The 20,703-nt window shown below is 37.9% G+C and overlaps 4 protein-coding genes across 9 annotated transcripts; 2 read left to right on the top strand and 2 right to left on the bottom strand.

Annotated features, from left to right (window-relative positions):
* Positions 1-128: 128 nt before the first annotated feature.
* Positions 129-1,623, bottom strand: LOC105457260. Its single transcript, XM_011701839.1, has 3 exons — positions 1,105-1,623; positions 908-1,003; positions 129-814 (listed from the first exon to the last, which is right to left on the bottom strand). Exons 1-3 carry the CDS (start codon positions 1,601-1,603, stop codon positions 768-770), a joined length of 642 nt encoding a protein of 213 aa, XP_011700141.1. The 5' UTR covers positions 1,604-1,623; the 3' UTR covers positions 129-767.
* A 403-nt stretch (positions 1,624-2,026) lies between these two features.
* On the top strand, positions 2,027-4,637 carry LOC105457261 (probable queuine tRNA-ribosyltransferase). The gene is made up of 7 exons (XM_011701840.1): positions 2,027-2,246; positions 2,686-2,775; positions 2,907-3,060; positions 3,164-3,296; positions 3,396-3,557; positions 3,676-3,844; positions 3,918-4,637. Exons 1-7 carry the CDS (start codon positions 2,040-2,042, stop codon positions 4,260-4,262), a joined length of 1,260 nt encoding a protein of 419 aa, XP_011700142.1. The 5' UTR covers positions 2,027-2,039; the 3' UTR covers positions 4,263-4,637.
* On the bottom strand, positions 4,636-9,853 carry LOC105457262 (ubiquitin-associated domain-containing protein 1-like). 2 transcript variants are annotated; one of them, XM_011701842.1, is made up of 10 exons: positions 9,499-9,853; positions 9,076-9,263; positions 8,784-8,977; positions 8,421-8,587; positions 8,125-8,336; positions 7,828-8,015; positions 5,655-5,702; positions 5,471-5,562; positions 4,923-5,305; positions 4,636-4,815 (listed from the first exon to the last, which is right to left on the bottom strand). In XM_011701842.1, exons 2-10 carry the CDS (start codon positions 9,252-9,254, stop codon positions 4,734-4,736), a joined length of 1,545 nt encoding a protein of 514 aa, XP_011700144.1. In that variant the 5' UTR covers positions 9,255-9,263; positions 9,499-9,853; the 3' UTR covers positions 4,636-4,733. The 2 variants fall into 2 exon arrangements, with proteins under 2 accessions (XP_011700144.1, XP_011700143.1); XM_011701841.1 differs by lacking the exons at positions 4,636-4,815; positions 4,923-5,305; positions 5,471-5,562; positions 5,655-5,702 and adding exons at positions 6,676-7,235; positions 7,311-7,449; positions 7,530-7,717 and having other exon boundaries at positions 9,499-9,849.
* A 477-nt stretch (positions 9,854-10,330) lies between these two features.
* LOC105457259 (WD repeat domain phosphoinositide-interacting protein 2) lies at positions 10,331-20,570 on the top strand. 5 transcript variants are annotated; one of them, XM_011701838.1, is made up of 11 exons: positions 10,331-10,953; positions 11,880-11,962; positions 12,575-12,741; positions 13,393-13,587; positions 13,689-13,805; positions 13,892-14,046; positions 14,139-14,315; positions 14,658-14,765; positions 14,930-15,012; positions 15,952-16,008; positions 17,749-20,570. In XM_011701838.1, exons 1-11 carry the CDS (start codon positions 10,865-10,867, stop codon positions 17,862-17,864), a joined length of 1,347 nt encoding a protein of 448 aa, XP_011700140.1. In that variant the 5' UTR covers positions 10,331-10,864; the 3' UTR covers positions 17,865-20,570. The 5 variants fall into 5 exon arrangements, with proteins under 5 accessions (XP_011700140.1, XP_011700137.1, XP_011700136.1 ...); XM_011701835.1 differs by having other exon boundaries at positions 15,952-16,014; XM_011701834.1 differs by having other exon boundaries at positions 12,566-12,741.
* The last annotated feature ends 133 nt before the right edge of the window (positions 20,571-20,703 follow it).

The raw sequence follows: 20,703 nt of genomic DNA, 5'->3' as shown, positions 1-20,703 counted from the left end.
TTGTGATTCTCGCTTTTTTCTTTTCATGCAAAACTCGTTTCGTATTTTTTCTTCTGTTGTAATTATTAATGTAACCATTATTAAATATTAATAATATCTATAATAATAAAAGATTACGTATATACGATAATAAATATATGTAGAAAAATAACTAAGTCTAGCTAGTATAAATAATATGAGAGGAATATCTCTGTATATATAAACAAGGACCACCTTTGCATATACTAGTTATAGTTCTTATTACTGTATTCTTTGAAAATATTCTTCATAAATGAATGTATTGCGTTATGCTAGTTTAAACAGAAAACTTGTAACATCTATCTACTTACTCAAATTTACTTTCTTAAATCTGATGCTTCTTTCTATTCATAACTATTTATAAATATATTAGTAAATTATTCATTTAAATAAAAAAGAAATAACAAATTTTTTTTCTTAGTTATAACATACCTAGAACTAAACAAAAATATTTTCTTAATTGAACAATTTCTCAACTGATGATATCAGCATTCATTTGAGTTCAAAAATAACTTCTTAACCTTGAAGAACCTTGTTATTAATTTTTTTACAATATTGGTGACCATTTTAATTATACTAACTTGGCTTTGCAACTAAATTAATGTGCTTTCGTGATATCTGAAATGATAAAAATATTCTAACAATATTACATTTGGTTGTTCATTCTTATGCATTCTTATGCGTCCGTTCTTATGCATAAATTCAAACACAAGACACTTTCTTTCCTGAATTATAACTCACTCTCTGCACTAACATTTGTTTGGACATTTAGGTCCATGAAAAGTTACTCCTAATTCTGTAACAAATACAAAATAATAAGTCTAAATAAGTAAATATATTAAAATTATGTTACATGTGTACACACATAAATTATATAAACAATACTTACTACTGAGTTTGTACAATACCGCAGCTTCAGCCCATTCATCAGAACCGTCGCAACAGTCACAATGTCCATCATTGACTTTGTACGACGGTATTCTTGCTGCAAATTTATCCAAATTTCCTAAATTACTTCTCTCATTCAACTTCTAATAGTTACGCTATAAAAATATTACATACAGCAAAGGGATTTGATTACAATACCTGCTGACTTCCTGGAACTCTTTTCACAATTGAAGAAACCAATGTTGCAGGCGTTGGTACCTGGTTCATCGCTACCGTCCATCGGACAGTCACAATAATCATCGTTGATCCTCACAAAATCAATCTCCCTCTTCGAGGCGAAGCACACAAATTTCCCGTTGATGTTGGGGAGGTACTTGGCTATGTCTTGATCCCGTGTGCCACGCAACGACACTGTCCGGCCGTTCTTGTCGCGTATGAGCTTCGAATGGTACGGCTGGTTCCACTTGTCGACCCGCTTGCCGCCGACGACTATGCGATGGGTGTCCTGAACCGAGCCGACGATCAGCTTCCCCTTGGTGTCCTCGTTCAGCTCCCTCAAGTAGAGCAGCTGAGGCAGCAGGAATAGCCCCCCGGCCATCACGAAGAATAGCAGGAGTATGTACTTCTTTCGCGGTCGGATCCGCTGGTCCCAGGACAACTCGGTCCCGAGTTGCGTGCTCTTCCTCAGCCCCTTCATGTCTCCTCCGCCGGCTAGCCGTTACCATAGAACACTGTCGCGCGGTGGATCTCGCCTCGTTACGGCGACGTTTCTTCGACGTGCGTCGACACCGCGCGGGATCGTCATAGTGTAAACATCTGCCTGCAGATCGTCGTATCGTCGGCTGATTGCAATTGTCGGATACGCTACGCTTCGGTACACAACTTCTTTCCTGCCTTGCTGCTCCGCAGTTCGCACGCGCGACGCGATCAGCTGTTCTATTTACACACGCACATCACCGTATATACAGGACAGCACCAGGGTGCCCACAGTAACACGCATGCATCTCAGGCTGAATGCGCGGCCGGAGTGAGGCAGAATGAAGGACGAAGGCACGTGGAGCGAATGACCTCGTGACATAACCTTCGTTTCGGGTACGCGGCGTTCGTAGGTCTTCGTTTTTCCCTCCCTACGTATGTCCAGATTCTTTCGCAAGTCGTACTCCACGACGGTGAACGTGGGACTCGCCGGTGGCAGATCGCCGATGGAAATGGCAAATCGGAAGGCTCCACTGATTTTCGAGGTGCTCGCCGAGTGCGAAACCACGAAAGCCAGAACCGGCAGGATGACACTTGTTCATCATCACGTGGACACACCGGTGTTCATGCCGGTGGGAACGCAGGTTTGTAAAAACTCCTTGCCCTCTTAATTAAGCTCTTATTTAAGCTGCACACGAAGCGGCTCGCGCGAAATATTAAGAGACGCAAATATATGCCTTCTTATATTCAAAATCAAGATGAAACTTCTTGCAAGGATGACGACTCCTTCATTTTCAATATTAAATATTTTGGTAACGCCTGAAATTAAAATTCTGTTAAAGCTCACAATTCTTGAAATTAGTGGTAAATTATTAATAGAACATTTATATAATCAGAGCTTACATAATTCGTAAAAGAACTTCTTTTAAAAGCTATCAATGCTTTATTATGATTTGATGCTTCGATATGCTTCCACGAAAAACTTTTAATTAAAACAAATTCATCTTGAAAATCTTGATTTTTTTTTTAATAATTCTATGTGTATAAGTTATGACATTGAATTTGCCATTGCGCCATTTTCAGGGAACGTTAAAAGGATTGTTGCCTCAACAGCTGGAGCAACTGGATTGCCAAATAATTCTTGGCAATACCTATCATCTTGGAAACAGACCTGTACGAAATCATACATTATCAAGAAAGATTATTTTATTTAGATAAAATTCTGTCTTGAGTTTTTTAGATTTATTAGTTAAAATTATGTACTTTCAGTTTCGTGTTAAAATATATCCTCTCTATGTTTGTAGGGCGCAGATATTTTGCGTAAGGCTGGAGGTTTGCATAAATTTATGAATTGGAAGAGGGCTTTGTTAACGGACTCGGGTGGTTTTCAAATGGTTTCATTGTTACAGCTAGCTGAAATAACAGAAGAAGGAGTTAAGTTTAAATCACCATACAACGGTACATATATATATATAGACAGATTTATGTTTAAATACATTCAAACATAACTTATATGTAATTCAATTGACTTATATAATGTTTACATTCGTGTTTCATACAGAATCTGAATGTATGTTGACACCCGAACATTCCATTCAAATTCAAAATGCAATTGGCGCCGACATAGTCATGCAGCTCGACGATGTCGTTAAAAGTACTTTAACCGGACCAAGAGTAGAAGAAGCAATGCATAGGTACAATTATTTTTGTGAACGCATTTTCTAAATAGCATATTCCCTAAATGTTGCTTGTAATTAGACCGAGTATTTAACGCTTAACAAACCATTTCTCAGAACGATACGTTGGCTGGACCGCTGCTTGTCAGCGCACGAAAGACCGGATGAGCAAAGTATATTTCCGATCGTACAAGGTGGCCTCGATCCCGAGCTACGATCTGAATGCGCTCGTCAATTGATTAAGCGGGAGGTGAATGGGTATGCTGTAGGAGGTTTGAGGTAGATGCCGGATTAATTTAGTAATACATTTGATAAAACAGGAGATCAGCTTATGTATAATAAGTAAGGAATTTTAAATCTTACGCAATATAATAATAGATGATTCTTATGATTTCAGTGGCGGCGAGAGCAAGGATGATTTTTGGAGGATGGTCCACCTATCAACGAATATCCTTCCAAGGAGTAAACCGCGATACCTCATGGGTGTTGGATTCGCAGTAGACCTAATCGTATGCAGTGCGTTAGGTATCGATATGTACGACTGCGTATTCCCGACGAGGACCGCTGTAAGTATTTCATAGAATACGTACGTCAGAATGTGCGCGGGAAATGGAAAAACAAAACGCTCGAAACTTTCAGAGATTTGGCTGCGCGTTGGTGAAAACGGGACAGATCAGTTTAAGGCAGGCGCAATATAAAAAGGACTCGAGACCGATAGACGAGTTGTGCGAGTGTAGCACTTGCAGGACTTATACGCGCGCGTATCTCCATCAAATCGCCACTGTGGAGACGGTGTCGTGTCATCTGCTAACCGTTCACAATATTGCATTCCAAATGAAGCTCATGCAAGACATCAGGAGCAGTATAAAAGAGCAGAGATTCCCCAGGTTCATACGGGACTATATGTTGACAGTTTATCCGAATAAAGACTATCCAGAATGGATAGTTAATGCTTTACAAGCTGTCAATGTTACCTTATTGTAAAATAGGGTAACGCTGATTTGTATTACTGCTATTATCCTTCTGTAAACCATGCATTTTTAATATCTACATAAAGACTTTTGTAACTTATTTCTATAACTTATTTCTCTCGTTACGTTGAAATTACAGTGACGTGTCTAAGTACTTGTGAGCTCCAATTGTAAGCATGTAAGAATTTAATAATCTTGCCCCACTCGTTTGTCATTATAGCAAGATTACGATTGTAAACTTCTTTAGAAATTTATCAATGACAAAACAGTCTTCTGTTATACAGACAGGCATGTAGTGTACATGGACTCATCCAGAAATGTTTACAATTTTGCAAATACAGTATTTGCAAAATATCGTTATAAATCAAATAAATAGAAGTACTTGAAAGGAGATATTTTACACTTTTTATTCTGGGATTTTCTTCCTTTGCGTATTACTGAAGATGGTAGAGAACGAGAGAGGCACGCGCTGCATATACAAGTATCACATAAAATCGTCCGAGTCATATCCACTGGTTTCTGTGTTCGAAGTCATGTTGGACGCGTTAAACAGGGAATTATAACTCCTAGAACGTAATTTTTTTTTATTTGTATCATAAAATGTATGTTCCATATATAATTGATATTACGTATATCATAGAATTATACTCATTGTTATAAAATTATGATTTACCTCATCTCCGCTTCTTCCTGACGTCGCTTTTCCTCAGCCTTTTCTTTCTCTTTCTGCTCTCTCAAGAGCTTCTTCTTGTCTTCCCGTTCGTTTCTATCTCTCTGTTCTCTCTCAGCACAGAAGTCCACTTGCTCCGAACGTTTCGTCTTTTCAAGGCGATTCACGATAGTGTTTATTCGCTTAGCAACATGAATCTTGCGAACGTCCTTGTCCCTGTAAAAGCCAACTTGACCAACCTCCATACTTGGCATCTTTTTCAAATTCGACCACATTGTGTACACGACATCGACATCATTCATTCTGTTCCCCTCGATGCTGTTTGCTTTTACTAATTGTGCGGCATCTTCTAGTACAGTACTCGGAATGTCATCTATTGTCTGTCCCTGTTAATGTCAAAAAGAATGAAATTTAGACAAATTATAAGTGGCTCATATTTAAATTATATCAACAAGCTGTTGAGTCAAGCTGGATGTAAGTGTAGTGATTTTATATCATTTTTTTAATATCAAAACAAACAGGAGAAATCCCTAACTGACAATTAAACTCACATGTCGAAGCCGAAGGTACACATGGGCAGATGAATATTTATCGACGTGAAACCACACATCTTCTGGCCAGCCCCATTTAATAAGATCTTCATCTACAAGCAGAATTCAATAAATCACAAAATCAATATCACACTACAAATTAATTTTTATAAATAACATAAATACAAGCGGGTTTTCTACTCACTCTCGAATTTATCTAGCCCCATGAACAACGTGACGGGTGGTTGCACAACTGCAAATCAAGATACGATGCAAGATACATTAAACCAGTTTTTCAATGATAACGAAATATTATTAACAATTTACGGGGAATACGTTGTTCCTTTTCAATTAAAAAACTTTATAAAGATAACGTTTGACGAATGCAGAAATTACCTTCGCTTGTGAAATAATAAACCATTATACTGACGGAAATTACGAGTAAATTGAAGTAAACGGCCACGTGCAACGAAATCAGATGTTAAAAATATTTTTGTAACGTCGACAACGTCACTATCAGATGTTTCGGAGGTATATAAATTAACAAATATCTAAACTCTAAAAAATCTACAGGTAACAAGGAGAGAGCAGCAAATATGGAAGTAAATTTACCATCCGTATTGAAGTAGATTGAACGTATATCCACTGACATCTCTACGTGCATATTGAACTTCGTATCCACCGATATTACCCGCAGGAAAAGAACTTGGAAAAGAACTTATTATATGTCTATGTCTCTCTGCAGGCCAAATAAAAAAATTTTATCCTGATTCGCTAATCTCCCAGTGAAATTTCAAAATGACGTGACGATTCTGAAACTTAATACTTAATTGCTTTTTCATTTATTTCGGCATTACAGATGCATTGATTAAAAACTAATTAATTTATTGTATAAAAAATAAATATCTATCTCACAATAATTTTGACTCGACGCAATAATTGTACCATAATTTACGTTGTGTTTCCAAATTAATATATTATATAAAATTTTATATATAAAAATTTTAATTTCTCTCAAATTGTATTTTTTGTATATTTTATATATTTTCGACATAAAAATTAAATTGAAAAAAATGTTTCATTTATTTTTGTTTTAGAACGCCACAGATGCGTTCAAATACATTTATTTTAACAACGGTGGTATAGTTACAGAAATTTAAAACTGCAATCTATTTTGCAACTTGCATGACTGACTAGCTTTTCGATTTGGAGAATGGAAAAGTACATTTGATACAAATACGAATATTTTACTATAAGAATTTATATTACACGTTAAAATAACAATTCTTCTTTAAATATATATTAAAGCACATTTCTCTAAGAACTGTCAACAGGCAATTTGTACAACGTCAAAAGCACTGTATGCAGAAACGCAAATTATGTTTGATAGCATATTATAGCAAGCGAATTGAATAATCAATGGGATCTTCATAAATATAATATCTTTAAACTAGCAGTGATTATAATTAGAACTATAATTAACTTGCCATAATTATAGTTATATTACAATTTGATTACACATAATCAAAAATGCAAAAATTATAACTGATCACACTAATTGATATTCCAAATCTCTGCAAAAATTATTTGTAAATTTATATAAAAAATATGGATGTTCCACAGAGACTCAAACAAGTTTTGCCGTAGTACTAGGTATAACGATTCATGTGGATGGCATGTTTTTCGGTGTGATATGTCTTGGATATCTGGCCAAGCATAGGTGAAATTTCGGGATCGTTAATCCATATGTTTGCTGAGGCGGGTGTTTCGATCATTGACAAATACGCTAAAAGAAATAGGGAAAATTTTTTAGAAGACATACGATTTTTGTTTATTATAGCTTCTTGCAGTATCATCTTACCAAGCAACATCTTGGGCTTTGTAAGACTAAGCTGAATATGAGGATTACTCATAATTGCTTTATAGATTAGACCATCGGATTCGAGGCCCTCGTCCAAGTCTTGTAAACTGCGTCTTCTTTCGCCCAGCAACCACTCGCACTGCGAAAAGAGAGAGAGAGAAATGTGAAACGATATGAAAATATAATTTAAACACATGTTTTTGGACCATTACAACTTACAGCGTTTGCCTGATCGTTCCCAGTAACTTTCAACGCTCCTACAACATTCTTCTCGTCAAAGCCCATTTCTACAAGCGACCGCACTGCCTTCTTATTAGGTTTAAATTCCATTTTCTTATACTGTCGACAACTTTGCAACAACAATTCCACGATCTGCACCAGATTTTTTTCTTTTCGATCCTGTTTTTCTGAAATTAAGATATTTTTATACGCAATCTTCTTTCTCACGTACTTTGTTGCCTTCAAATTACATGTATCTTTCAGATAACGACACATTTCAATCTCGTGCTAGAATTACCTGTTTCAAACAGTTCTAAGCATGCGTCTTTTAATTTTTTCTTAGTGTTTAGTGAAGAACTGGGACTCGCGATACTCGTGTCTGTCGTTGTATCCACGGAATCCAGAAAATCTGTTCCATCATCATCTTCGTCATCCGAATCATCCTGATGTTCTATAAGCCATTCCAAAGCTTCAGTCATATTCGATCTGAAACGGAGGCATATTTCCGTATTAGTATTTATTGCGTGAATTACCGTGAGTGTGTTAAACATGTACAGTATAATAAATATATGATAAAAACACAAGGTACACCTACTTTCGAAGACGCAACGCTTTGAGAACTTTCTTCTGAGGATAACCCATTTCTATTAGAGTTTTCACGACTTTTGGATCGCTGACGGGCTTACACCTGGCTTCGAGTTTCTCCTTAATGATCTCATACAATTTCTCAGCGTCGGGGCTGTACATTAAGATCCTCGCGGACGCTTGTACAAGGGATATTAAAATCTTACGGATTTCATTCTGGAACTACAAGTAAAGAGAGATTAGCGTAACAAACATGCAAAATGTACACACATTAAGATTTGAAACATTCAGAATATATATATTTACATCCGCAGGCCATTCTGCAGGCGGCACAGGCCTAGGTGGATTTTGTAGACTAAGTAAGTGACTTGTAGCACGAGCTATTTCTTCTAGACTTGGACCCTTGAGAGCTTCTTCCGAAAGATTCTCGTTTATAGCGACTGACGATCGTTTTTCTACTAATAATAATTCATCTGTAACAATAAATTAGTCGCTCCGTTAAAAAGGCCATACACATGCAGACAGCATGTAATGCAAATTGAAAATCCACAAATTGAAGAAAATAATTATAAGTTCTTGGCAAATTTTTTGTAAGCTGAAGAGAAATAAATTTCATTCTAATTACATTATAAATTCGTAAATGTATAGCTCGATACAAATTAATTCTACCGTATTCGTTGATATCCTCGTCGGCTACGCAATTCTCATCCGCGAGCTGTTTAAATTTGGACGAATGAGCTAAGCGGTAGCGTGAGACGGGTTTGGTTGTGTCCTGACCATAGAAATGTACCACAGCTATTTTCTTAATGTTTTCCACAGTAAAATTCGGCTTTACTGTAACGTCCATTACATTGCCCTCTGTGCTGTATAAAAAGACTCGAACGTTATCTAAACGCCTGATTATTTCTTGAATTTTCGACGATCACGTTAAACTAAATTCAACGCTAAAATAAATTCAAACCTGATGACATTGACGGAGAAGTTTTCGGGTGAGGTAGGTAACGGCGTAAGCATGGTGTTGTTGCTTGCAGGATTGCCTGTGCTGACAGAAGAAAGGGCCAAGGACCGCTTGTCAGCCGCCCTTGAACTTTTCCTGTTATGCCAGGCCTCTGCAATTTGATCACGCATCCATGGGATCATTAAATTTACCTGAAACACACGAGGGCAATCATTGTCACGATTGTTATACAATCAGAATTAAAATATATAGATGATTTTATATACGTATATATATATTTATAGAACAAAAATATATAATAATTACGCTCTTAGATAGGCACATTAAACGCTTGACTTTAACATCTGTATCATAGCTACACAAAATTCAATATGTCTAATTTTTATAGAAAATTGACGTGAGTAGGTGTAATTTATATTTCCTTACTTTTATGTTTCCGAGTCCCTCACATAAATAATTTGGACCGCGATTTTAGTGTCGCGTAAAAATAAATCGATGGACCCGCGATCGAGAAGGTTACACCGACGAATGCAAATCATTTTTCGGCCAAGCTGTCGAGCGCGTTAAAGAATCGACGAGAATCGGCTTAACATCTTCGGGTGGGCGCAATTGAACATATTATATATATTATTTTTGAAGAACTTGGCCCCTTTTTTATTTACTCCGCAAGAACCGCGACTGTCATAACTGGCCTGGGCTTATCTCCGCTGATAGCAGCTGATAGTCGCATTCGCTGTCACTCGACGATCGACATGGGCGTTCAGTGGCGCCTCTGCGCGCACAAAGCATGCACTTTCAACTGTTTTGCACGTAACAGCTGGTAACGCCGGAGAGGTAACACGAACACCACACATATTAATGTATATATATATATATATATATATATATATGTGTGCATTATGTACATGTGTGTGCAACCAAATCGGTATAATTTAATCGCAGTCCGAATTTTCGGGATGAGAAAAGAAGAAGGGACGACAAGCGGAGGGAAGTACAGACATGAGGAGACTTCGCGTTCCTCTTTTGTCTCCTTTCTCGCGAATCGCCATGGATTTCGATGGCGCGTCAAAAGCGCCACGCATATATATATGTAAAATACAGAAGAACTCCGCATGCCTCGCGAACAGCGAAGGCCGAAGCGAGGAGGAGACCGGCGCGTCGCCATGGCAACGGAACGCGCGGAACGCACGGACTGATGTTTCGCGTTCCGCCGTTCCGGCCAGCAGCTGCGACTGTCAGCTGTTCAATATGGAACGATAGCAAAGCGCAGTCACTTGTAGGAGTCGGCCGTCGTCGGACACAGAGCCAAAGAGAGAGAGAGAGGAGCCATCCGTAGCCGAGCCAGAGAGGCAGCCGAACGAGCGAGCGAGTGTCGCGCGTGTGGTGTGTGTTGTGTGCGTGCGTGTGTGTGTGCGTGCGGGTGCGCGTGCGTGTGTGCGTGTTCCTCTCGTACGTGCCACCAGCAGCGCGCGCGCAGGAGCGGGCGCGAGCACAGGACGGACGGACACACGGTGTGACACAGACAGGGGGAGAGGTATTCCGCTTCCGCGTTGCGCCGAGGAGCGCTCGCGCGAACTCGCAGCCGCAGGGGTCTCCTGAGACAGAGAGAAAGAGAGAGAGAGAGTGTGTGTGTGTGTTTTCTTCTTCTCGGGGACTAGAGCGTGTTTTGTGTCGCGCGCGCACGGCCACGCACGTGCCCCGACGTCCGGGGGATTTATGCCGAGAGATCCCGCCCGAGAGATCAAACCTGGATGTATTAACGCAAGGGCTAAGGTACAGCATAACAGGACTCATGAACCTCGCAACCAACCAGACGTCCGACACGACGTCCGACGCGCAGAGCAATGGTCCCTACTTCGTCAACTTCAATCAGGACTGCACGTAAGTGTGCCTCTCTATCTCTCCGGGTCCATCCTCTGAATCCTCCAAATCGCGCAATTTTGTTCGAGATCCCCCCCCCCTCCTCCGCCCGCGCCGCACCTCCACTGCCGCTGCTGCTGCCAACTCCTTTGTCTGAGATCCTAACCTCGCGCGCGCGATCGCCTCGATCTTCGATCGTCTCTTCCCCGCGTCTCTCCTCCACGCGTGTCCTCTTTTCTCTCACTCTCTCAATACAAACATGTATATACATATATAAGTTTATAACTCTCAAAAAAATTTATACATATATATGTATATATATATATGTGTATATAGCGAATATGTACGCCAAGGTTTGCGCGTCGCGCTCCATGTTTTCCTCGCGCGATGTTTTCGTCGCGTTATGCCTGCGTCATTCGTCGCTCTGCTCCCCCTTTCACCGATTAATTGCGTGTTAACGAAAGAGAGAGAGAGAGAGATCTCCAACCTTCGCGCGCGCGTTCTCCCGCGCGCGTCGCGTCCCAGCGAGCGAGAAGACGGAGGGAAAAAAAAGAAGGGAAAACGCGGCGACGATAAATCGCGCACCTCCCGCGTGCGCGCGGATACGCGTGCACCGCGTGTCGCCGCCGTGAGCCAGTCGCCCAAGCGGCCTGGCCTTTCCACTCGCACGTCGCCTTTATCCAAGGACTTATCCTCGGCTACTCCTGCTCCTCGCGCGATTGCCGTATCGCTCGCGCGGTGACTCCGTTATTACTTTTTTTTTTCTTCCATACACGAACGATATTCGCACGCACGCGAATAGCAGTAATATCGGGAGATAGGCAAACAAAGGGTATCGAAGGAGCTCAACTCTCTTTGTGTTTTAAATACCGTCACGTATTTCTAAAAAAAAAAAAGAGAAAGCTTCGCAACTGCACTGTTGATAAGACTCCTGATTATTTTTTTAGGTCCTTGGCGGTGGGATCGAAGTCGGGATACAAACTTTACTCCATCAGCTCCACCGGACACCTTGAGAAAATATATGAAAATGGTAATAATTGGTTTTCCTACACTATCAATAGCGAGGCTCATGATAACTGCTACAACGATAAATGATTGGCAGAACGATAGTTAGTGATAAGCCTCATTGGCGAGATAAAAAGGTTGTAAAAATCTTTTATGTCAAAGACATTTTTTTTATCTCGCTATTTTTTTGTCTCGCATCAATATTGTCCGGTAAATTTTATATCTAGTCTGTGTACATCATGATAGAATTTTTTATTATTGCATAAAAATATAATAACATATTGTGTAATATGATTGATGACGAAATAACGATTTGATGTGGTCTAGTGATCAGACAAGGCTATCCCTCATGGGCGGTATATTAAATTGCACTTTCCATATAATTATCTAACTGTTTATGTAATTCACAATTCTATAATAAAAAAGATTTAAAAAAAAATTTTTTTAAATGCAACCTCTAATGACATATTTTTAAATGCAATCTTTTTCAAATGACGTTTTATTTCTTACAAACACCACTAAAAAGGCGCCAGTCATCGATGATAACCATGAAGATTAGCCAGTAATGAAACTAAACGCTTGAAAAAAACCTTTGATGTTATTAATTAGAATATTTCCTCTTTTCGAGATGATGCAGACTTCGAGGACATATGCATTGTTGAACGATTGTTCAGCAGCAGTTTGGTGGCGATCGTGAGTCTCAAGTCGCCACGTACGCTTACGGTGTGCCACTTTAGAAAAGGCACGGAGATCTGCAATTACAGTTACTCCAACACAATTTTGGCTGTGAAACTCAACAGAGCGGTAAGTTATGCGATTTATGTTTACATTCTTTTTCTTCTCTTTCAATAAGTGGCCACGGAACCTGACTCGTGCCTCGACCTTCAATGTGAAAGCATTGCAATCCTATGTGAAACCTTGGTTTCGTTACAATCGCGATTTTTATGGGAAAGGATTTTGAAGTTTGACAAGTAGCAATAATTGACATGACTGATAAGTATTTCACGTGGTTGTCAGTCACGTGTACAATTTTCTTCAACTTAATAACGAAACCGCTTTACGCACATTACAAATGTAGAAAATCCTGTATATGTGGGATGATGATTCGAACTTGAGATTCGCTAATTACGAGTCCGCTGTTCTCACGCGACATCCCAATGTTTACATTAACGAATTAACACACAAATGCTTGCATTAATAATAATATGAGCACAAACAACAGAATTTTGAAAAATATATGTAAGATCATACTGGACATATACGTATATTTGTATGAACTATTTATTTTTTTAATTCTAAAAAGATTCATATATCTTACGATAATTTTCACTTATTTTAAATTGCAATCAATTTATATTTGTTGGCATTTTACCGTAAAATAAATATACTTTGATTTATAATAAGTTTTATGTTTCTCATAATTAAATATTGAAGATAGTATCGCTTATTTTTCAGAGATTGGTGGTATGTCTGGAGGAATCGTTATACATTCATAATATACGAGATATGAGAGTGTTGCACACAATTCGCGACACTCCACCTAATCTAACAGGCCTTTGTACACTTTCGCCAAATAGCGACAATTGTTATGTGGCTTACCCGGGATCGAATACGATCGGGGAGGTCCAGATATTCGACGCGAACCACCTTGTACGTATCTTGAACGCATTTTCGAATGAGTCAATAAAATCTTTTGCGCATTAGATATTGATATTTTAACAACTTTGCGTTTTTGCTATTCAATTACACAGCAAGCCAAAACGATGATACCTGCACACGATAGTCCATTGGCAGCGATCGCTTTCAGCTCGAACGGCACCAAAGTGGCGACAGCCTCTGAAAAGGGCACCGTTATCAGAGTCTTTGACGTAAGATACAACAGTGGCTGTATACTCATGGTTTACATTTTACCGATAACCGCTGTGCTAAGTGCAAAAATTATTTATTTGTACAGGTCCACGAGGGTACAAAGTTATTCGAATTTCGACGCGGAGTTAAGAGATGCGTCACGATAAACAGTCTCTCTTTCAGTATGGACTCGATGTGGCTCTGTTGTTCTAGTAACACGGAAACCGTGCATATATTCAAATTGGAAGAACCAAAGGAAACGTACGCATCGCGTGTCCGCTGTTTTTTCTTTTTTTTTTCCAATGATTTTTACTCCACTGTAGAAATGTAGAAATTAATGCTCGCGTTCGCAGGCCAAACAAACAAACTGCGGACGAAGCACAAAGCTGGATGGGATATTTGACGAAGGCTGTGACAGCGTCGGCTACGTACCTGCCGTCGCAAGTGACTGATGTTTTTACTCAAGGACGTGCTTTCGCTAGCGTCCACCTACCGTTTCAAGGTTTAAAAAATGTCTGTGCCATCACTGTGTGAGTATCCGAGCTTGAATATCTCTTAAATCTACGTACAGTCATGGACACATCGGTTGCGACACTTTTTCTTTTTTATAGGTTTCAAAACGCACTAATATTTTGCAAATGCGGACCACGATTGGTGTTATACTGTCTCTAGACTAAAAGATAGTACATCGTGGCTCGCATTTGCAAAATATTAGTTATCTATAAAATATATATTATGTATATTAAATATATATTAGAAACTTATGAAAAAAAAAGTGTCGCAACCGATGTGTCCACAACTGTACACAACTGCGCGCGTTTAAATTCCATTACGCGTCCGCGAGATACATTTTATTTGTTTACGTTTTTTAGAACGCATAAAGTACCAAAACTGTTAGTAGCTAGTGCCGATGGTTACTTATACGTCTACTCCGTGGATCCGACAGAAAGTGGATGCTGCACCCTTATAAAACAGCACAGGTTCGTAATGTATTGCATATCTCCCATTCGGGTCTTATAAAAGTGAAAAAATTGACAGTCGCTATTTTTAATTGCAAATTTTCGAATCGTTATTTTTGGTCGTTATTCTTAAGATATTAATAGATTGGTGCATAAAAAAAAGATGTCTTGCTCATTTTTCACAGATTAGACGACAAAGAGCGAGATGAATCAGATTGTGGCGGTTCTGGTTCGGGAGCAACGGCTACCGCGAATAATACAAATACAGGTATGAGGGAAGAATTTTGGTCTTTGCACTTTACAGTATGTTAGTTGAAGCGAGTTGACGATAAAGATACATTACCGACAGTTAATTTGAAAGTACATTTAATAATGCGAAACTTCTTTATATATCCAGTATAGTACGCTTGAGTGTGTATAGATTTTTATTTTATTTTATTTTATTTTTTTAAAGTAATTTTGTGATTTTGTGATAAGTTTCGCAATTACTCGAGCACTAACAGAATAGAATTAAGTATCTCCTTCTTTATTCAAAGCATGCCACATACACACACATACAATTGGTACTGGCAGATATTTTCATATTTTATGTCGTAATGAATTTATTGTAACATATTCACGACACAATTGACTAGCGATTGAATCTCAGTAAAAAGAAAAGAAAGTTTTTCTCTCGTTCAAGCCTTCTATCTTTTATCCGTGAGAGTTGAACAATGGCAAAAAAAAAATGACTCGTTGATAACAAATTCTATCAGTTGTAAGAACCTGTGAATATAAATATTCGTATTTTTATTGCTTAGACAAAAGCTGTAAATCTCGCTACGTTGCTGTGTTTCATTGTTGTAGTAGACACAACTCGCTACTTCATGTTGTTTGTAGATAGGTTCTGCTGTAAGCATTCATTAAAGTTGGCCCAGTATCAGCTCTAATGAAACGCTCATGTCGTTGGCTACGTACCACGGCTGTATGGGTGTGTATGCGTGTATGCCGCGCGCCGTATTCCGCGCGTATTCCAGAGACGCCCTTTTACTTTTTACACAATTCGCTTTATGTCTTTTCTTTTTTTCTCGCTTCTAGCCCTCCCCTTTAGTAATAATAAATGAAATTAGCCAGATAATGTCTTCTCGGGGGAAGGGGGAGGGGTGGGGAGGCGTCCGATAGTTGACCTTACTTGATGTAATTTTTTTCTTTTTAATATCCACCGAAGCCTGCATAAATAGCTACGCGGGTGTGTTGCGTGGCCGCTCGCCAGACTCCATGTCAGGTACTGGTATGTCCTCTATTCTGTCCCTCGAATTTTTTTTTTCGCTCTCATTCTCCGTACACGAGACACCTAATTCTCCTTTAGAGCTTTTTTCTCTCTTTTTGTGTGCGTGCGTGTGTGTGTGTGTGAGGGGGGGGATATATGTATGTGTGCGCGTCTCATTACCAGCGCGTTCGCACATTTTGATTTCGGTATGTACACGCAGCGAAAGGAAGAATGAGAGCAGCGCTGACTTAACAATGTGCCTTTTCACGCGGCGTACATCCTCGGCGCGCTAATACGAGCCGTTTGTGTTATTATAAATACGTATCTCACAAAAAAAAAACGGGGATAATCACACGAATCTATTACGCTTATTAACTGTAGAACTGATCGAACGGATTCTTAAGGACGATGCAGTATACGTGAGCGTATGATGGACACGTGTGTGCACCAGGCATGCATGTAGGCACTAGTCTATTACTCTCGGGATAAAATCACTAAGCACATGTATGCAAGTTGTTTCACTAAGTCAGCAGATATAATAATGTCCAGCATTGTTGCATCCTGTTACGAGTTACGTCCCGAGAATTCCTATAAGCAGTAGTCTATTCTTCTAGAAAACTAGCTCATAGACACCCTATTATTATAATAATATATTAACAATTTGTACATAGCGATTACTAACATATAACTGCTAAGGCTGTTAACATAAATAAGCTGGTATATTATAATTGTATATGGTGTTATATGAACGGCAGGTAGTAGTGCAATATTTTTCTAGAACAACTTTACGTACTAATCTTTAAAAGTACATATATGACGTACTTCTGTTAACAATATTGTTGCTTTATACGTTAAATTCTGTATAATGTAATGAGATATACATAATGTAAGAAAATAGATCTTTTTATCTAATATTTTCTTCTTTTCTCTTTTTGGTCTTCACATTATAAAATCGAATAATTGAATCGAAAACAGGCTGTGAGAAACACACGAGGGGAATTATTTTGCATCCGTTTGAAAAAAAAAAAAAAGATAGTCAATACCTAGAAAATACAGTCGTAGAAAACGAGAGTCGTATTACTTAAATCTGTCTAGTCATGTACATATTGCTTCATAGTTTCTCTTCCGCTATCGTATTGAACAAGAAAAAACACTCACATCGTCGCGAATACGCAAGAGTGCCTTTTACAAAAGACAATTAGTGTGCCATATACGCACATGTTTTTTTTTAGAATAACTTATTCAATTGATAATCATATAGTAATTTAACAGTTTTCTTATTCTCAAAAAAATCACGTTTTACATTTTATAATACATACAATATGACGTATGTGTTAAAAAATCAAACGCCTGTGTGAGATTAATATTACTGATTTTTTTTCCATATAGAGAAGACCATAATTTCATTTTCATTAACGAATTCATTAGTGAATGTATTTCACGGCAATGTGATGTAGACAATGGTCAATGAGATATTTAATATTTGCACTCAGATAGAAACGTATTCCTGTGCGGTATTCGAACGCGTTGCAGAGCACTCGTGTTCTGGCCTCATAAAGTCGAGGATCTTGAAGATCGAGTATCTTGCATTGAGAAAAAAAAAGCTCCAAATCGCAGTCGGGAACCGTATAATCTGAATGCATAAAATATATCATGTATCATTGAATGCTGATCGTCTGTATACATCTTTATCGTTATATCCGCTCGAGATAATGCGATCGAGATGGAAACTTGATAATCTGAATGGATTTGTAGAGTCAGAGAAGTATCAAGAGATGATAGCGGCAACGGAAAGCCCACCGAAAGGCGGCGGCCCGTTTCGTCTGGACGATGACACCGAATTCCCACCTGTTACGCAAAGGACAGACTGAGCATAGCACACACACATAGTTAAGGCATATCAAAAGCTCAAGCCGAAACGGGAATGCGAGTAGCAACGTGCAAGAGCAACGAAAGAGGCGAAGGGGGCACAGAGTGCAGAGAGAGGACGTCCAGTATTTACAGACGGCCGTATATCCAGTACTCCGAGAGTTCAGTAGAACCAAAAAAAAAAACATAAAAGAAAATCTAGTAGGCGATATTACCGAGATTGTTGCGTTATCTTGTAAACGCGTCAAAGATGTGTGCACGCTAAATTAGGAAGATCGATTTTTTTTTATGCTAAACGATGCGTACAACAGTAAAAAAAGAAAAAAGACAGCACCGTTGGATAACTTTCTCGGTCATATTACTGAGCTGTTGGAACTTTAAGCGGAATTTCTTTTATTATTAGTTGAATATGCATTGCATTTGCAAAGGAAATGCAATATCCGCGCGGAGAATATAGTAATCCAATGATAACGATTTTTTGAGAAGCGTTTACCACGGAAATTATGCAATAAGATATCTTTTACCAAGCGTATACAGAGGGTATATATTATAACAGCGCGAAGTATTGTACTCTCTAATACTTCTGTGTTTTATATATACAAGTACCTTGTATAGAAAACGTGCGTTTTTATTGTAGCCTAAGACGGCTCAGGATATTCCAATGTCGGAAATCACGGACCAGTGCATATTTTAACGAATGCTATTTTCTGAGCAATTCAGAAAAGCGATAATTATTATTTGTCTAGGCTTTCATGCGTATACGAGTATTTTATCAACAAAAAAAAAATTATTTTAGTTTTAGGAACACGGAGACGAAATACTGTGAAGAATATTCGGTCTACTTGTATAATTGCTGAAAACGAATATGATTTATTAAAAGACTATGTAATTATGTTGTAAATAGATGATGAGCATCAAACCCAACTCAAATTCTGACATATTTACGACTAATGTATTTTAAATGAATTCATGTTAATATTTAATATTTATATAAATTATGTTTAAAAATCGATATAAACAAAATTGAATTTCTGCCCCTTTTTACTCTCCCCCCATCACATGAAACCTGCGAAAATAAAAATTGCGGAATAAATTTTGCTATGTTTAAACACACGTTTGAACTCGCGACATAAAACTCTGATTCGTTGCACGTCTCATTGGATTGCTATATTTTATGACGAAATCTTTGTCTTCTTTGTGTTCAACAAAGAAAGCTCATCTTCTTTGCGAGTGAAGATGTAAAGACGTATAAATATGTGTGGTAAATTGTCGAACGATGAGCTTCAGCTCTGTAATTCTTGTATAAAATGTAAGATCCTTCGACATATATGTTAGCTTCTTGTAGAAAAAATGTTATAAAACATGATCAGATTGTATAATTTTGCCAAAAACAATATCAATTTTGTAACGATATGATACTTGTTGGCATTTAGAGTTTCAAAAAGTACTTCAGTCTTTTACGTGATAACTACGGGACAATGAAGTATAACGACAAACGATAACAAAGACAAATATAAGATATTTAAAATCGCGGAAAAAAGGGATTCATTCCATCTTTCTTAAAATCCGAAATCATTCTAGGCACATTATCTCACATTGATACACAGGATAATTTTTCAAAATTACGCGCACTGAATTCAATGAAAGTTTTTGTATCCGTTATATCAGACGTTATCATGCTGTATCTTAATGCTTTGTATCAGATTATGTATAATATATGTAATCGTATCGCGAATGTGCAATAAGTCTCCTCGAGCGCTTTTTCAAGTCGATTATTGAAAATTGTCATGACATTGTAATTTATATAAATAGCTAATTAACCGTAGAAACAGAGAATCTTCGGTATATACATATATATTTGCGTTTAATACCGAGTTGGTTAGTAGTCGAGCTTGATTGTGAATAAAATCTCTCCATTAATCGGTGCCAATTTACCGGAATAGAAAAAGACGACACTGGCGCTGGGCGAAAGGTATTTTGTTGTTGTATGATTAAGTGAAAGCACAGCTAAAACCGTTTCTTTCTTCATGATCCTTCGTAGCGTATTATGTAATTTAATACGGATCTTATATATCTCTTCGATTAAAAGTTAGAAAATTTTTCTTTCGTGTGAGAACTGAAGCATTCGGCGCGATCGCGAGTATGTCAGTATCGTAGATCCGTAAATGTGTCATGTCGTTACGGCGGTTTTATACTAACGAATTTTATTTGGTAAATAGTCTTACTTTTATAAAGATAAATTATAAAAGCGTTAAAATAACCAATGTACATATAAACGTGCTAAGGTTTAAGCTTTGAACGTCATTGCGTATGAAGTTTCTTATTAACACACGTGATTGTGCTGGTCTGCAAATGAAAAAGAAAAAAAAAAGACACTGTGAGTCTCCTTGTCTACGATTGGTTCGACATCCCATTTTTATTTGTATTTAAATAAAATTGCTGACGATTTTTTTATGAATCAATTGCTTTCTTCATTGAAAATTTGCGTTATCACAACTCTGTTCGTATGAAAACAATATCTTGCTGATATTATCTCGTATAAATGCTGCGCAGGATTAGCGATATAATCGTTACAGGTTTACGAATGAAAAATAAATACGACTTTTCATGATTTTACCGAACCACATCTTTAGCATTTGAATTGACATTCCTGTTATGTACAAAACCCGTTGTTTTCATAAGGATAAATAAAGCAGGAATTGAAAGTATGCAAATCGCAAACGTAAAAACTTGAAGACTTTCCCCCTAGATGTATATTAAATTTTCTCTTGTAATTTTTTTTTGTTTTATTACATTTATTAAATTACTTATTTTTTATGCTGAAATTAAAATATTACCTTC

The sequence above is a fragment of the Wasmannia auropunctata genome, unplaced genomic scaffold, assembly GCF_000956235.1.
Source record: "Wasmannia auropunctata unplaced genomic scaffold, wasmannia.A_1.0 LD335328.1, whole genome shotgun sequence".
Lineage (NCBI taxonomy): Eukaryota > Metazoa > Arthropoda > Insecta > Hymenoptera > Formicidae > Wasmannia > Wasmannia auropunctata.
This window is presented reverse-complemented; position numbering and strand designations above follow the sequence as displayed.